The following is a 19005-nucleotide window of genomic DNA, read 5'->3' on the forward strand; positions in this document are numbered from 1 at the left end:
ATTGCAAACGGGAATCCATTGAAATTGTAATTTTTAAATTGCCTTTACTTTTTGATTTACCCCTGTACGTATATATGCAAGGCAGAAGGATCGATTGTAGACTTACTGTGTATGCCAGACTGAAAATTCCAGCTCACCATCAATTTGTACAAGAAAGAAAGGTGACGCATATTCCATTATAAAAGCTTAGATAGGATATAAGTAACATATGAACCCGATCCTTTGGTCAGCTCCTGTGACAAACACACCATTTGAAATCTCCAGGCTCATAAGTTTCAAATTTTAATATACAAAAAAAAAAAAGCACTCATGCCACACCAGCGTATCTGGAATTTTACACGAAATCTCCCTGTAACCAGAAGCTCTCTTACATTCACAAACACAAGACGCTAATCCGGTATAAAGTTCTCTGTAATTGGCCGACAATTTTTTTTCTTCTTCATTTTCTTCTTCTTGTTTACTAAAGAGCTGCATTCATTGCTTTAATAAAACTTGCTAATGAGAAACTGGGAAATAGAATGGCAGAACACCACAGGCGCCATCCAAGGAACGTGAAGAAGAAAAGGGAACGAACATCCAAAAACAAAGAAACATTTTTTTTCTTCTCCTTCTTCTTACTCTTCACAGGGGATATTCATGCCATAAGCTGCAAGGTAAAAAAAAAAAAAATGAAATTAGCAGCAGAGACAAACTAGGCAACCCAACCTGCACCTTGCTCTGGGGCACGATCACATCCACCTGCTCTCTAAGCATGAAATTGGGCTGGGTGAGAATTTGTGATCTGATCCCATGTGAGACAAAGACAGAGAAAAAGCGAGACAGGCTGGCCCAGATTGTGGACGCCCAGCTAGAGACTTGTTGGCTCCTTTTTAGATAAGGTGAGTTGGTTAATCCTTTACCAGCTTGTGGCGACCTGGGTGAGGACGCCCATCAGCATGGAGAATGCAGTTTTGTCCTTGTTTTTTTTTATTTTTATTATTTTCTCAATCTATTGGGACTTAGCAATAATGTAGTGAAGACCATGACTGCCACAGACAGTTTTTTGGGGCTAAACAGATGTTTCCATATTTGTGGCCCACGCAGTTCACACATGCTACTCTTTAGAAAATGTTTCACTCAGAATGCTTCATCTGTCCATCCATTTTCCATGCCTGCATGTTTCCCTGAGTAAGGAAGTGGCACTTTTCTTGAAATCATGGGTAGCACTCACAAAGGATCCCACTTCAAGCCTCTTTAGTGTCATTCATTACCAAAATCACTGGGATATCACTGAAGGAGCGAACCAGACAACCCAGACAGAATGTGAATCTGAAGATGGCGAGAACTTGTAAATCCCACATAAAAACGGACCGGGCTGAGATTTGAAACCAGGTCTCTGAAAATGTGATACAATATGTCGCAGGTGGCCAGTATTATTACCTGGCCGGGACGCCAAAAAGGACCGGAAGGTGGCAAGAATAACTTCCGGGCCACGAGGGCACAACTGCCACGGAGCAGGAGAGGACCACGGGAAAGGAGAACGAACTGTCGGACTTGTTGGGACCCGTGGCCACCACCTGGGGGCGCTTCACACCTCGTGAGACCCGGATGTTGTTACTTCCACCACACTCTGCAAGATGGCGGAGGGATCGGCCAGAGACGCCCAGAGTGTTTCCGCGTCAAAGGGCAGCACTTCCGCCACACCAGGAAGTGCTGCAAGATGGACGTCATCAGCCACCTGGAGCACATCCGGGCAGGGATAAAAGGGGCCGACTCCTTACAGTCATTGAGCCAGAGTCCGGGAGTGGGAGTTGGACGAAGCTCCCTGGAGGAGTAGAGGCGGCAAAGGACTGAGTATTTTGTGGTGATTATTGCTGAGTGCATTGTGTACAGTGTGAGAATTGTTTATTTAATGTTTAATAAACGTGCGTGTTTTATAAAGATGTGGTCTCCGACTGGTGGTGTCCGGGCAACTATCACAAATAGTACTAACCACTGGGCCCCATTAGCACAACACTGCAAGGATAGGCTTCATCTCCCCATAACCCTGTAATCGAGTAAACAGGTTCCAAAACTGTTTTGAATTTTGCTTTCTGTTCTTCACTCTTGCATGAGTTTTGTATTTAAAAACACTGTCTCTTCACCTTGATTGTTTTTAAGATACAAAAATATTCTTTAATAGAGTAAAATATTGCTTTTGTTTTGGAACTCCTACAGTGAGTATAGAAAAGAATCACCCACCCCCTTCAAAATATTCACATTTTGTTGCTTTGCAGCCTGAACCGAAGGCACACACAAAAAATATTTCTCCAGCTGTATTAATACAATGCAACTTATAACAAGCAAATGAAAGATATAATAGCAACAGTTCAGAGAAAAATAAAACTTAAACAACTAGAATCACTGAGATGGTTAAAGGATCATTTCAAGGTGTCTTGCTCACCTCCTCTCCACTTTTATAGTTCCTGTCTTTGAAGGCGACTCTCAGCGTGGTTCCTACACCTTTACTTCTCCTCATGTGTCTCACACTCACACTTCCTCTTTTGCTTGCATCACCAAAGCCAACTTGACCAATCACACCAAAGTCAAACTGACCAATCAGACTGCTCTAAGGGACAGATCACACATACACACGTACAGACCTTAGTGTTTTATTACATAGTAGAAGATTGTGATGAGAACTGGTCATTCATCCCAACAAGCTTAGCCACCCTATTCACCTAGATTGTCCAAAATAACAACAATTCAAGATCCGAGGGTTCCTAACGTCCAGTTCTTCAACACACTTCTTGATAATTTATTCCATATGTCTATGATTTTTCACTTGAAATAAAACTTGCTAACATTCGAGATTTGAAGGTCTTGCTCTCCACCACGCTACTCGGTGATGTAGTCCACGTGTCTTTGGTTCTTTGCGTGAAGAAAAACAAAATCTGCCCCTAACAAGTTTCCAATCATGTTCTCATGTTCAGCCTAGTGGCTCTTCTCTGGTCTTTCTCTAGTACTGCTTGTTGCAGAACTAATTTTAAAGCAACAGCTGGGACCCACTGTACTAATTTCAATTATAATATTTAACGCTTCGATCACATCACATTTTAATCTCCATTTGCTTAAGCTGAAAAGGTTCAGTCTTTTCCTCAAGGCTTGTACCTCTTAACTGCAGTATATTAGATCCTTACAAAACTGCAACAAGAATGGGCGACAGCCTAACAAACTCATCCATCCCATTCATCTAGATTGTCCAAGATAACGTCAAGTTCAAGATCCGAGGGTCCCTAAAGTCCAATTCTTCAACACACTGCTTGATAATTTATTCCATACGTCTATGATTTTCCACTGGAAGAAAAACTTGCTAACATTTATGTGAAATCTGACCCTTAACATGTTTTGTAACTGGGTGCCTGTGTTCAGTCTAGTTGTCCTCCTCTGGACTTTCTCTACCGCTGCTTTATCTTTTTTTGTAATATTGAGACCAAAACTGTATAGATTTCTCCAGGTGAGGCCTCACTAGTGTGTTATATAACTTAAGCATAACCTCCTTTGACTTGTACTCCAAGCCAGTGTTGAGTTGGTACTAAACTTTTGACTTTGGTATCGATGGCAGCCTTCAGAGCTCAGTACCGGTACCAAAATAGTTCCGATGCAAGTTAATTCCAAACCCCCTCGGTATTACTCCAAGCTTCGCTGGTGTGCCTTGCCATTGGAACACACTATGTGCTACTTGCATCCTGATACCCATGATGCCCTGATTGTCTCAAAGGGTGTGGTGCCCCCCATGAAGTTCAGTTTTTGTCGAAGCAGTGGAGAGGAGTCCACCGTGAAGTTTTGATCACTTCAAAGCCCGTGGTTTCATCTCTGTGGTGGATTGATGTTTTGTATATAAGTTAATAAATACTTTGTCTTTATTTGTAAGCTAAGCATACCAATTGTAAATTTAGTGTTAAATTAAGCTTGGTTTACTTTCACGTCTAACTAATCAACCCTCGAGTCTTTAGGACTGGCACAGGATGTTAAATTTATTGCAGGGTTTGGGGAGGAACCTCAGGTTTGGAAAGGGGATTCTGCGCAGGGCTTTCTGTGAAACATCCCACACAGGAAGCTGGAAAGCTTCAGCTAAACAAATGGTATCCAGTACTTGAGGGCAGGTGTGAAAAGGCAGTGTGTGCACTCATTTGGGATTTGTTTTGAATCAGAGGCCATTCTGTACCACAATGTCCTATTGGCCTAAAGATTTGGACAGGAATATATAAAGTTGGTCACTTTACCTCCTCGACCCCTCTATCTCTCTCTCTCTCTCACACACATACCGTGGCCATGAAGAGTACACAGTGAGGAGCGCGACTCAGCAGCCATATTGAGACAGGGATGTGGCCTGTCCTGAAGAAAGCTGACTAGAAATCATGGCTTGACCAGAGACATCTGAGTAACTGTAAGTCTTTGTGCCACCACAAACTACACATCTAGCATTATCAGATTGTATAGTTTGCCGATATTGATACAGTGGATCCAGAAAGTATTCACAGCGCATCACTTTTTCCACATTTTGTTATGTTACAGCCTTATTCCAAAATGGATTAAATTCATTTTTTTCCTCAGAATTCTACACACAACACCCCATAATGACAACGTGAAAAAAGTTTACTTGAGATTTTTGCAAATTTTCTAAAAATAAAAAAATTGAATAAGCACATGTACATAAGTATTCACAGCCTTTGCTATGAAGCTCAAAATTGAGCTCAGGTGCATCCTGTTTCCCCTAATCATTTGAAGGTCCCAATGAGCACAGTGGCCTCCATCATCCGTAAGTGGAAGAAGTTCGAAACCACAAGGACTCTTCCTAGAGCTGGCCGGCCATCTAAACTGAGCGATCGGGGGAGAAGGGCCTTAGTCAGGGAGGTGACCAAGAACCCGATGGTCACTCTGTCAGAGCTCCAGAGGTCCTCTGTGGAGAGAGGAGAACCTTCCAGGAGGACAAGCATCTCTGCAGCAATCCACCAATCAGGCCTGTATGGTAGAGTGGATAGACGGAAGCCACTCCTTAGTAAAAGGCACATGGCAGCCCGCCTGGAGTTTGCCAAAAGGCACCTGAAGGACTCTCAGACCATGAGAAAGAAAATTCTCTGGTCTGATGAGACAAAGATTGAACTCTTTGGTGTGAATGCCAGGCGTCACATTTGGAGGAAACCTGGCTTCAGGACAACTCTGTGAATGTCCTTGAGTGGCCTAGCCAGAGCCTAGACTTGAATCCGATTGAACATCTCTGGAGAGATCTTAAAATGGCTGTGCACCGACGTTTCCCATCCAACCTGATGGAGCTTGAGAGGTGCTGCAAAGAGGAATGGGCGAAACTGGCCAAGGATAGGTGTGCCAAGCTTGTGGCATCATATTCAACAAGACTTGAGGCTGTAATTGCTGCCAAAGATGCATCGACAAAGTATTGAGCAAAGGCTGTGAATACTTATGTACATGGGATTTCTCAGTTTTTTTATTTTTAATAAATTTGCAAAAACCTCAAGTAAACTTTTTTCACGTTGTCATTATGGGGTGTTATGTGTAGAATTCTGAGGAAAAAAATGAATTTAATCCATTTTGGAATAAGGCTGTAACATAACAAAAGGTGGAAAAAGTGATGTGCTGTGAATACTTTCCGGATGCACTGTATGTACGCTGCTTCCTTATTACTGTTATTTTATGAACATTATCAATAATACATTATTAAAAGTTGTAACTTAACTCCTGTTTGTCTTTTACTTTATGTAATTTCCTAAGGTTATAGATGTAGAAGGGAAGGTGGGGAGAATTCATAAAGTACAATACCTTATGAACAGTGGTAAGTCAATGGGATTTGAGGCATTCTGTTAAAGTCTACACAATAAAGAGTACTAAAGGGGAATGTAGAGTAATATAGAACTCTACCAAGACAAAACAGTTTTGTGAAGTCTACAAAAAGGAGGTTCTTCCACATCTACTCTAGGGGTTATTGATAGGAAAGACATTTACTTCCAGTTCTGAAAAATGAGGAATACTGGTACCATACAATTTTAAAATTTGGGTTTTTCCAATACTTTTCCAGTACCGGTATACTGTGTAACCCTTCTCCACACATTAGGATATATAACGTAACCATTACCTTTTTTGATTGCTTCTGAACAGTGTCTGGATGGTGATAATGACGAGCCCACAATGGCTCCTAGGTTCTTCTCATTAGGGGTACTTTCAAGTTTCAGAAATCGCATTGTGCATTACAATCTGACGTTTCTACTTCCTATGTGTAACATCTTACATTTACCTACATTAAATTTCATCTGCTCAAATCTGAATGCTGATCCAGTCCCTGTGTAACAATTTAATCGATTCAACATTATCTGCCCATGCACCTAGTTTGGTACCATCTACAGACTTAACCATCTTATTGATTATATTCTTGCTCCGAACATTTATGTATGTTAATAATGATAATGTTAAAGAAAGAAGCAGCCCCAGCACTGACCCCTGAGGGACACGACTTTTAACATCACCTAATTTTCAAAAAGCTACCCTCCCCATAACCCTTTGCTTTCTATGAGCCAATTTTGAACCCACCTATGCACCACACCCTGAATGGCCAAAAGAGATTTAGGGGTCTTCCAGGTGGTTACCAGAGCTAACTTAGCAGTAATACAGTGGATTCAGCCCCCATCACGTTCTGCACACTTTACTGCATGGTACTGTGAAAGAAAAATTAACTGCTTGCAAGCTACTTAGGGTTAATAGCTGACAAAGGCGTTTTTCTCTAATGGCAGGTTATTCACACAGGCGTCTGTCATAAGACAGGGTGCAGTAAGCTGACCCAGGAAAATTTCCAGTTTCTTTAGGAACGCATCTATTTGACACAGGAAAGATGACCTTTCCTTCTTTAGGGTCTATCTGACAAGTAAAAAAAAACATAAGAACAGATGGCCCATTAGCGTAATAAAATAAAATGCTTAAGTAAACGAAATTATGTTTTTTTTTTTTTTATAAATAAGGGAAAGGGGAAGGAAGAAGAAATTATAAAAAGCCAATAGAAAAAATGCAACTTTGCTCTTTTGCCTTGCAACGTAGAATCCAGGTACTCATTTGTGACTGAATAAAAATCTAATTGAACTATTCCTGTCTTCCTTTTTCTTCCACAGTACGTTTAATTTTAAATGGACCGACATTTTTGCCCACCTATCTGCACTCAGTAATCCATAATAGCAAAGTGAAAACATGTTTACAGAAAGGTTTGCACATTTATTAAAAATCAAAAACTGACATCTCTCCTTAGCAATATTTGGCATTCCAAATTGTGCTCAGGTGCATCCTGTGTGCTTTAATTCTCCTTGATGTGTCTAGAACGTGATTGGAGTCCACCTGTGACAAACTGAATACATTGAGTATCACTTAGAAAGACACACATGTACCTGTTTATATAAGGTCTCACAATGCATAGTGCGTGGCAGGACAAAATACAAACTATGAAGTCCAAGGAATGCTCTGTAGACCTCCATAATCAGATTGTGGTGCAGCATAGATAAGGGCAATGGGATAAAAACATTTCTAAAGCTTTGAGTGTCCCTAGCTGCACAGTGGCCATGAATATTTGTGAAACTGAAGAAGTATGGAAACACCAGGATTCTGTCTAGAGTCAGCCATTTGGCCAAACTGAGTAACCAGGTAAGCATAGGCTGGGTTAAGGGGGGTGACCAAGAACCCAATGTTCATTCTAAGAGTCCTTCAGCAGTTCACTGCTGAGGCAGAAGAACCTGTTGGAAGGACAACCACCTCAGCAGCACTCCATCAATGAGTATTTTTTTGGTCCACTGTATTAATCCCTGAGAGGAAACTGTCTTTTCGCATGACCTTTTGGGGTCAGAGCGCATGGTCAGCCATTGTACAGCACCCTGGAGAAATTATCAGGTTAAGGAACTTGCTAAAGGGCCCAACAGAGTAGGCTCTGAACCGACAACCTTCCAGATAACAGCGCAGATCTTTGGCCTCAAAGTGACACTCCACGTTTATAATTTAGCGGATATACGGAACCAGAACTCCAAGCACTATGTCTGGTAAAGACCAGGAACTGCTCATCACCTGCCTAAAATCATCCCTACGCTGAAGTATGATGGTGGCAGCATCATTCCATGGGGGTGCTTCTCAGTGGCAAGGATAGGGAGACCTGTCAGAATTGAAGAAAGGAGGAATGCAGCCAAATACAGAGAGGCCCTTGAAGAAAACCTGTTCCAGGCTGCATGCAACTTCAGATTGGGGTGGCAGTTCACATGCACAACAATGACCCAAAAAAAGCATAAAGCCAAGACAATACTGGAGTGGCTTTGGGACAAGTTTCTTTAGTGTCAATGAACAGCCCAGACTTAAACTCCATACAGCTTCCCATCCAATGTAACAGAACTTAAAAGGACCTGCCAGGAAAAATGGGACAAACTGCCCAAAACCAGGTGTGCAAGTCTTGTACAGTTACCAAGAGCACTCAAAGTTCTAACTACTGCAAAAAAGTATTCTGTAAAGTACTGAGGTAAGGGTATAAATGCTTTCTGATTTTTAATAAATTTGCAAACCTTAAAACAAGGTGTGCAGGAAATGAAGGGGTCTGAATACTTTACAAATCCACTGAGAGTAAGGAAACAAGAAAAGTAAAGAGAATGTGGGATACAAATGAAGAAGATAACAGGACACCACCTGGAGGTAAATGCAGAAAGACGAGGAAGGTGTAGAAAGCCTTTAAAATAAGAATTTATGTTGGGATTTTGGTGAAGCAAGGTAGCATAATGCTTCATGAATCAAGAAGCCTGGGTTGGAATTCCATGTCTGGTTGATGCCCATGTGTAGGTTGCACGTTTGCTCTTTGGATTTCATCCCACATGTCCAAAAACACGCTGGTTAAGTGAAGTGGCCGATCCAATGGGAACAACTGAACACTGCCAAGTCTGGTTCCTGCCTTGCCCACAGTGTTGTCGAGACAGGATCAGGGCCCCTCTGACCCTGAACTGGATTATGGGACTTTGAGAATGACAGCCAATGAATCTGCCTTTTTTCCCATCTAGCATCTTTGATTGTCGGACCACCTCACAAAGCTTTAAACTGCAGCACAAAGACGCTACTGACAATTTCAGTTTTCTCTTTTCATTACTTTCTTCTTTCGCTAGCTTCAAGTCACATTTTTATTTTTGAAACTATTTGTTCTCCTGATGACCATATGTGCCCAGAGGTTTATTTTCTCTGGAACTCAAGTAGGCTGGAATTTTGTTTTTCTCTTCTCCATTGCCAGCTGGCTTTAGCTTAATACATTCCTTGTTCACCATTTACTTATTAATATGTAGAGTTTTGTGCAATAGTGTGGACACCCCTGATCATATTACGTGATTTTTTAAAAATGTTCTAACCTCTGTAAGGAACAAAATTAAAAAATACCATATCTACAAATTTGACTATTTATTTGCCAAATATAACAAATGTTTATACACTCTTGCACTTGATCTACTAGATCTTAGGTACTTATTCGACTCCTTAGGGCTTAATCTAAATTAATTGAAGATACTTCAAGACTTTATCCCTTTAAACATTTCACGGTGGTGTGCTTACACTCAAAGGCCGTGTGTTTTTGTAAACCACCTCAGACTATAAATAAAACAGCACCTCATGTCACTTTCAGAAATTTTGAGATGATTTTGCACTTATGGGGCATATTGATAAAGGGGATGAGATAGAGGAGAGGAGTTAGGGGGCGAACTTTGTTTCTTGGTGCAAAGAGAATCGTCAGCAACTTAACAACAGCAAAACCAAGGAACTGGTTATTGACTTTCACAGCACTATAGACCCTCTATGTCTAGTTACGGTTCATGAAGCATAGGCAGAGGTGCTCCAGTCCTACAAGTAAATGGGGGTCCACATTAATGAAAGATTGGACTGGTCTTGGAACACAGAGGAACTATAGATGACAGGGCAGAATAGGCTCCATTTTCTTAGGAGATTGTGTTTCTTTAATGTGGGAAGTGACATCCTTCACATCTTCTATAACTCTGTGATATCCAGTGTGACTTTCTATGCTGTAGTGTGCTGAGCTGATAACATCACTTCATGAGAGGTCCACGGAATCAACAAGCTAATTAAAAGGGCAGGCTCAATTACGGGGCACACTCTGGACCCACTGGAGGTCAGGGCAAAGGAGGGAATGAAAACAAAACTGAGTGCCATTATGAACAATGCTGCATATCATCTCTCTGACACACCAACACTGGGGTCTCTCAGCCAACAAATCATTCAGCAGAAATGTGCTGAGAAACTCAAAGAGGTCTCCTTTATATCAATATCAATAAGTTGGTATAATGCCTTACAGTGACAGCCAATTCAGAATTTTTGTTCTTCTTTAATTTTCTTGCCTTTTAGTCTTTCTGGAGTGAGTTCAGACCAAATGGTATACTTATTTATTTATTGAAAGAGCTGTTCTGTTCAAAGTAAGTTCATTAGTTAGTTAGTAAGCCTCTAGATTGTCCAGAATCAGTCCTGTGATGGAGCTGTTACTTTAAATCTAACATAGCATAGCTCCTGTGGTGAGTTGCTCAAAATTATTTACCCTGCCCGCCCATCCACTCGCCCATCTATCTATCTATCTATCTATCTATCTATCTATCTATCTATCTATCTATCTATCTATCTATCTATCTATCTATCTATCTATCTATCTATCTATCTATCTATCTATCTATCTATCTAACTGTCCGTCCGTCCGTCCGTCCGTCCGTCCATCTAGTGATTTTCCCAGCACCCTCTAGTGGTCATGTTGTGTGAATGGAGGGCTTGAGACGAACTGGAACTGCAGCACAAATGAGGTGCCTGTAGGACAAGAGTCAGGCCATAAATGGGAACGTCAAAAGAGGGTGTTATGTCCAAGCTTATTAATTCCCCTGGACATTCTCACTCCTTGAGCACAAAATATTACTAGGATTAACTGTTAAAAAAAAAAAGATAAAAAGCGGGCAGTGAGGTCACCTAGGGCCACCAGACTAGGCTGCAGCCAGAGGACCTCAAAAGTGGCCCAGACTTGGTCAGGAAACTATCCCAGAAGGTTCAGAAGGTCTATTCCGGTCACCAGTAATGTGAGCTTGGAGTTATCTATGGCAGTGGTTCCCAAACTCGGGCCTGGGGACCCCCTGTGGCTGCAGGTTTTTGTTCCAACCAGATGCACAATCGGTGATAATAATCGATAACAACTCATTTCATTTACTCAACTCGTCTTTTTTACTCTTCTCTTATTCTACATTCAGAAAAACAGTGTGGTTTTTACATTTATAAGACATTTAGAAATATTTCTTTTTTTTTCTAAAGCTATAAATGCTTAACTCTCTTTTGTTCTTTTCCTATTATTTTCCCCTTTTTTCTGTGTAGTTTTCTCCCTTCCTTTATCCCTATAAGTGACAATTAACAGCCAGTATAGCAGACACCCGAGATAATGAAATCAGCAACGACTTCAGTGTCAGACCCGCTAATTAGTAAATAATCAATTAAATAACCAGAACACCTGGGGCCTCGTGTATAAACGGTGTGTACGTACAAAATTGTTGAGTACTCCCATTTCCACGTTCAAATCGCGATGTATAAAACCAAAACTTGGCGTAAAGCCATGCACATTTTCACGTTAGCTAAATGCTTGGCGTATGCAAGTTCTCCACTCGGTTTTGCAAACTGGTGGCACCCCGCGTCAAAGCAGTGCTTTTGTTCCAGTGTGGTTTCCCTTCCTTTTTTAGATCCACAACCCCTATGCGGCTTTATCATATACACTGAAATTAACCACATATTGCTTATTAGTTTAAGGCACCTCATTGTAATTAACCTGTAACAGTATAATCGTCCACGGAATGGCCAAACTATTCCAAATACCATAGCTGCTTTAGTATTTATCCCACTGTATCTGAGTGTGCAATCTGATCGGAAAGAGAATTATCGGTATACAGCATCAAACACACGCTGCCTCAGCCATGCTGTCTATTTGAACTGCTCTCATACGGCAAACGCTTCAGAGTCTTTCCTGTGCTGACCTCACAGTTCAGAAACAGTTTCATCCCAAGAAATATAAATGCACTCAATCAGTCCATGAAGTTCTCCTTGCAGAACGCTTTGTACTTATAAGTACAATCACCTCACTGTAAACTTGCGATACAGTTATAATAATGCACAACCTGCGCCACTTTATACAGCGCGTATTTACATATGATGAAGATATCATTTTTAAGATGAAATGCAGCAAAATATGTTTATTACATTATACAGATAAAATGTTAACATCATTTAAATAATCTATATTATTAATAATTAAACATGTGAGGACACAGCGTCGCAGCACTAGCAAGGAGCTGCGCCCATTCAGGGATTGTTCCTGCCTCACGCTGTATTCTTGCTGGGACTGGCGCGACACTGGATGGATAGAAGGATATAATAATTAAACATGTACTACGAAGATATTTCAATGTTCCTTAAAAGTTTTGAAGAATCGGCGTTTTAAGCTTACAGATGACTTAACATCTATTACAGAGCTGATTGTGTGGCAATTGGAGAAAGAAAAGGAAGGACAGGAATTGGGAGTTACTAAGTTTGAAAGAGACAGTACTGCTGCAATAAGTTATTTCATCGAAGGTCGCGCACACAAGCATCTTGCATGAGGCAGGAACAATCTCTGGACAGGGCGCCAGCTCGTCACTATCAATGCACCACCATGTTCCCATGTTTAATAACATGCTTTAACGCTTATCATCATGAAAATGATATCAAGTATACATCTCAGTATTTTAATTATGCAGAGAGCTGTAATATCATGAATGTAATGAATTCTGTGTCCAGTCGGAGGAAGAGAAAGCTGGTTTAAGAAGCACGTAGTGATTCACACACATAGAGCACATAGAAGGTCAAATACAAAACAAAGCATTTAACGTGCTACTATAGTTATGATGGTATTTGAGAAACTAGTAAATTAAATGATTTAAAGATGAAGTTTATGATGTTCTACTTTAATGACAAAATAAACTATGTGATTAAAGTGGAAATTTTGAGATATGTCCCTATTTTTTTTTCTTTTCTGTGTACCCTAATAAGCTTTCATATGACACTCAGACGGTGGGCTACGACTCGCCTTTCACGACGACCTTAATAACTGACAACTCCTTTTTTATTTCAGGCACTATGCAACTTTGTGAACTTGATCTTTCAAGTTTCTCCAACACTCTGTGTCACTCGATCAACTTCCTTTTGTTGTTTATATCACTGTTTAAACCAACAAATAGTACGTATTTCCTTGCCTCCACTTGGTATTCGCTGATATTGTTCTATTTTTTTTCCCCGTGCTTTTCCCATTGCCTTTTCACAGAATGCTGAGCTTAAGGGCTTTTTATATTGATTTGCATATTCAAAGAGGCATAATTCTGGGAGAAGTTTGGGGAGTGGCAGCAGGCGTGTGCAAATGCGTTGCTTTTCACGCTGATGGGGATTTATGGAGCGGAAGAACGTGGAAGTTGGCGAACGCACAGATTTATGCATCTGGATTTTTTGTGCGTACGCCATGTTTTAGTATGAATTCTGCGCACGGCGTTATGCATGAGGCCCCTGGACAAGCAGAATGAAAATTACATTGAAAATACTGTTAAAACCTACACATTCCCCATACAACTGCTTATTACATTTAAAAAAATCTAGCAAACTTAGTTTATAATTTCTAAATTGACTCCAAAACACAGAAACTGGGAAATAATGACTCACTTAATTAGGCTAAGAGTCCAATGAAAAGTAGAAGTTGGTTGGAACAAAAACCTGCAGCCACGGTGGGTCCCCAGGACTGAGTTTGGGAAGCACTGATCTGTGGAGCACAGGACAAAACTGTCTGGCAAGAAAGAGAAGGGGAAGACAAAGGAGGAGAGCAGAGGTTCAAGAAGGATTACAGAGATGAGACCGGAGAGTATTAGTGTGTGTGGTTTGGGAAGTACTCTACTGCTTTAGGCACCCAAACCACCCCAGAAGCTGCATTGGTAGACTCAGAAGACCAATAAACTGTGCAGGGTCTTCTCCTGCCCTGCACCTGATGCTGCTAAGAGAGGCTCCAACCTCAAACAACCCTGAATTATATTAAGCAAGTGGAAGAGTATTATGTATGTTTGTACGTTTAAATAACTAAAGTGTACTATAGACAAATAATAGCACTGAAAATGTGATTGCAGTATTGGGAAAAAAAACTTGTCAAACGTTCTATGAAAACAAGCCTTTCTTAAAAAAACAGTCTTTTACTGATTTGTTTAAAAAAATAAAGGGGGAAAATGGTCTTTTGCTTTAGAATAAACTGGATTGCATGCCTCGTCACACAAGGCTGATTTGTTGAGATGGAAAAATCAGTGCCGTTCAAAACCTAATCCCTCGCAAAAAGCCGGTTATACCACCCCGAAGCCTAGCCCTGTTTGGAGCACAAAGGAGGGACTGGCGGCCGCGCTGCTTTCTAGCGTGGCCTGTCCTCTGGCCAACACTTTCAGAGGTGAAATGATTCAGTGGCCAGCCTTGAACTTGTGTGTATGCTGTTTCGGCCCCATAGGTTTGAGTTTGCTGTCATCAGGTTTGACAAAATGTAGACAGTAGGTCACCACCTTAGTATCTGCTTACATTTATCCACAAAACTGCACGACTGGAATTTTATTTATTTTTATACATTTTTGTCCCATCCTTCCTGTCATGCAAGGAATTTTGAATATTGTTTGATTAAACAGGAATCTGGCTCCACCGTGAATAGATGTAAGAGGAACGAAATGTACTGCTGCCTCAATCAGTTGTACAATACATTGACTCAAAGATATTCGTTCTATCTTGAACGTTCTATGATTGAATCATCATGTCCATGTAGACTTCCTTAAGATACTGTGAACTAACTACTGTCATTAAACCAGACCTGCTTTATTTAAATATTAACAGCCTTTTCATGTAAATCTATGACACAACTGGGCAGATCTGAGCACATTTTAATCCATTTTACTCCCACCTATAAACCCGTTATTAGACAGCTACATAATAATCTCTCTATTATCTATATATATAATTCACTAAGCCGCCTACAAGTAGCCACCCATGGAAAGCACGCAAGACAGCCACGCCCACCAACTCTAAGACCATTAGATACGACGAAAACTCGCAGAGTCATGCCCACCAACTCGGACGCAGCAACTCACAAAACACGACGTCATTGGATACGACGACAACTCACCGAGCCATGCCCACCAACTCGGATGCAGCAACTCACAACACCGGGCGTCATTCACGTTCGTCTCTGCTAGACTCCACATGCACTTCTGAGCCACGTTGACTTTTCATTAGTCAACCTCAGTGGAACCTCGGTTCACACAAAGGCAGCGCCAGAGAGAGACAGAGGCACACACACAGGCAGCACGAGAGAGAGCCGCACACACACACAGGCAGTGTCAGAGAGAGATAGAGGCACACACACAGGCAGCGCGAGAGAGAGCCGCGCGCACACACAGGCAGCACCAGAGAGAGACAGGCGCACACACACAGGCAGCGTGAGAGAGAGAGCCGCACGCACACACAGGCAGCACCAGAGAGAGACAGAGGCACACACACAGGCAGCGCCAGAGAGAGACAGAGGCACACACACAGGCAGCCCGGAGAGAGAGAGCCGTGCGCAGACACAGGCAGCGCCAGAGAGAGACAGAGGCACACAGACAGGCAGCGCGAGAGTGAGACAGAGGCATACACACAGGCAGCGCGAGAGAGAGAGCTGCGCACACACACAGGCAGCGCCAGAGAGAGACAGAGGCACACACACAGGCAGCCCGAGAGAGAGAGCCGCGCGCAGACACAGGCAGCGCCAGAGAGAGACAGAGGCACACAGACAGGCAGCGCGAGAGAGAGACAGAGGCATACACACAGGCAGCGCGAGAGAGAGAGCTGCGCACACACACAGGCAGCGTCAGAGAGAGACAGAGGCACACACACAGGCAGCCCGAGAGAGAGAGCCACGCGCAGACACAGGCAGCGCCAGAGAAAGAGCTGCGCATACACACAGGCAGCGCCAGAGAGAGAGGGCTGGACTCATAAGGTAGGAAGGCAGTTAAAGAATGCACTGGGCTTGATTTTGTTTTCACTTCTGTTTACAGCGAATGGTTCGTAGTGTGCATTGTTGCAATGTTACTTTTCTTGGTGGTTTATTAAATTACGGATTTTTTCAAATGTTCATTTTTTTCCCTGTGCTTAAAACTCATTAAAAAAAAAAGTTTTTAGCCAGCGGTTGGTAGCGCTATAGCGCAAACTATTGCAGTTAGTTTTCTCTGTTGTTCAAGGTTTTCTCAGTGTTATTCAATGTTTTTACATTTAGTTTACTATTACGCTGTGCATTCTATGGTTTAATTAAGTATATTTGTGCTTAAAAACTTAAAATATATATTTACATACAGTTTGTAAAGTCTGGAACTGATTAATTGTATTTACATACAATCCTATGGGAGAAATTGCTTCGGTTCACGACCAAATCAGTTTACGACTAGAGTTTTGGAACGAATTATGGTCGTGAACCAAAGTTCCACTGTATTCTTTTCGGTTATGACGCACGACCGCATCCACCATCGCAAACTGTTTTACACACCATGGTCTTAGAGTTGGTGGGCGGGTCTCCGTGAGTTTCTCTTGCGAGCGGGCACATGAGATGGCGGTGTGTATGGTTCGAGAACGAGGGTGGACGTGGCAGGACTATCTAAGAAGAGGCATGTTTGTCACGGATGTGAATCGCTGTATGCAGCGTGTAAAACAGTTTCTGAGGAGTATCCCATGGTCTTATAGTTGGGTGGGTCTCTGTCAGTTGCTCTTGCGACCGGCACATGACCAGGCAGTGTGTATGCTTCAAGTGCGAGGGTGGACACGACAGGACCATCTAAGAAAAATCATGTCGCGGATGTGAATCGCTGTATGCAGCGTGTAAAAGTTTGTTTGTCGCAGATGTGAATCACTGTATGCGGCGTGTAGAACAATTTGCGAGAGGTATCCCATGGTTTTACAGTTGGTGGGCGGGTCTCTGTTAGTTGCTCTTGTGAGCGGGTACATGACCAGGCAGTGTGTATGCTTCGAGAGTGAGGGTGGACGCGACAGCACCATCTAAGAAGAATCATATTTGTCGCGGATGTGAATCGCTGTATGCAGCGTGTAAAACAATTTGATTGTCGCGGATGTGAATCGCTGTATGCAGCGTGTAAAACAGTTGGCGAGGGGTATTCCATGGTCTTAGCAGTGTCTATACTTCAATGTGAATCGCTGTATGCAGCGTGTAAAACGCTGTATTGTATGTTGCCCTCTCCAGAGTTACATCTTTTCATTCACCTACAGTCGTATTCTCAAAACCAACCCCATTTGGACAACTGTGTCTTTCAGGAAGTGTTCACCCATCAATACATAATTATGCGGCATACGCCACGGGTTGGCTAGTAATAAATAAATCCTGGGACGAGACGTGACTTTTTCAGAGAGATACTTTCACGTCCCACGAGACAAGACTTTGTGCCAAGAGATTTAACCACACCTGGGGCCGGAAATAAAAGACAAAGAGTAGATGACAAAGAAGAACGGCGTAAAGAATTAAAAAATGTTGGCGCTATACACAAGCAGAGAAGGTTAGAGATAATGAAAGTACTAAAATTCGAAAGTCTCAAAAAAATGATAGTAAAGATCGCATTAGCGCAAACAAACAGAAATTATTACTTGGTGAAATAACTGATCAGCGAAAAGAGATCGAATATATTGTTCGGATTTAAACGTTAAGTCGGAGACTTGTAGATCGTCTAATTCGTGTTGCCATCGGGGAAAAGTAGTGTTTCTTCCCAATGAAGAGTTGTATCCACAATAATTAAAAGATTTGTTGTTTGGTGAAAGTGAAATCCACATACGCAAGCGACAGACACGTGAAGTTGCTGGCGCGTAGCGCAGGCCCAAGGGTTGGCGAGCGAAGCCTTCTAGTTTTCATAATATTATATGTGATACTTTTAAGTCTTGATTTCCCCTTGGGGGGCAAAAAACAATATCTATCTATCTATCTATCTATCTATCTATCTATCTATCTATCTATCTATCTATCTATCTATCTATCTATCTATCTATCTATCTATCTATCTATCTATCTATCTATCTATCTATCTATCTATCTATCTATCTATCTATCTATCTATCTATGTCATTTCCTTCCTTGCTCTGCTTGTAAAACTTACAATGGAATAAGGAGATTCAGAAAGAAAATGAAGAGATGTCATTGACAAAGTATGTAACATTGAGGTCTCCGTAATATCAGGGTGTCCTCCATCATATTTCATTCAATTCAAAATTTTGACTTGCACCGATTCACTGAGGTTAACATATAAATACAGGGTGGCACTTAAAAAAGTATTCCGGTCTGAGTGTTAATGTCATGAAAAGTTTTATTAGAAATGAAAGGGTAACAAATGTTATTTTCCACTTGAAAAGTTATTTTGTCATTTTACTTTTGTTAGAAAATGTTATTGACTATTTCAATGACTGCTGAATATGGCCTTCACCAGCAGCAATGCACATTTCTTCATGATGTAACATAACATCTCTGTGCTGTACCCCCTGTCATTAAAGTATCCAAGTTGACATAAGCCGATGTCAGGCTATGGGACTTTTAGTCATACATGTCAGTTGCTAATTTTGTCAGACTATGTCAGTTTACATAACTGAAAATCTCTGCACATGTCATACTTATGGAAAGAGATAGAGGACTCTGAAGAATTTCTGGGGTACCATGTTCTCCAAGATAAGGCCATGTCACATTAGATGACTTGTCCAGTGATTTTCAGTCGTAGCCTTCCTTCCCATAATTTTAGCATGTCAGAAGCAGGCAGCCACGCTCCTGTGAAGGCCGGTCGTCTAGTCTGACTTATCCAGTGATTCGCTTCAGTTAGTTGAAGACTCACCCTGACAAAATCAAACAAGTTTTAATGTATCTTTAGTCGTAGCGGCAGGCTC

The 19005-nt window shown here is 41.6% G+C and overlaps 1 protein-coding gene across 1 annotated transcript in view; it reads right to left on the reverse strand.

The window, feature by feature from the left end:
• Positions 1-269: 269 nt before the first annotated feature.
• Positions 270-19005, reverse strand: part of pold4 (DNA polymerase delta 4, accessory subunit) — a 48673-nt gene continuing 29937 nt past the window's right edge. The window contains exon 5 of the mRNA XM_028812268.2: positions 270-646. Coding sequence (XP_028668101.1) covers positions 622-646 — 25 coding nt within the window. The 3' untranslated portion in view covers positions 270-621. The remainder of the gene's footprint in view (positions 647-19005) is intronic.

Source organism: Erpetoichthys calabaricus, chromosome 10 (assembly GCF_900747795.2).
Source record: "Erpetoichthys calabaricus chromosome 10, fErpCal1.3, whole genome shotgun sequence".
Taxonomy (NCBI): Eukaryota; Metazoa; Chordata; class Cladistia; order Polypteriformes; family Polypteridae; genus Erpetoichthys; species Erpetoichthys calabaricus.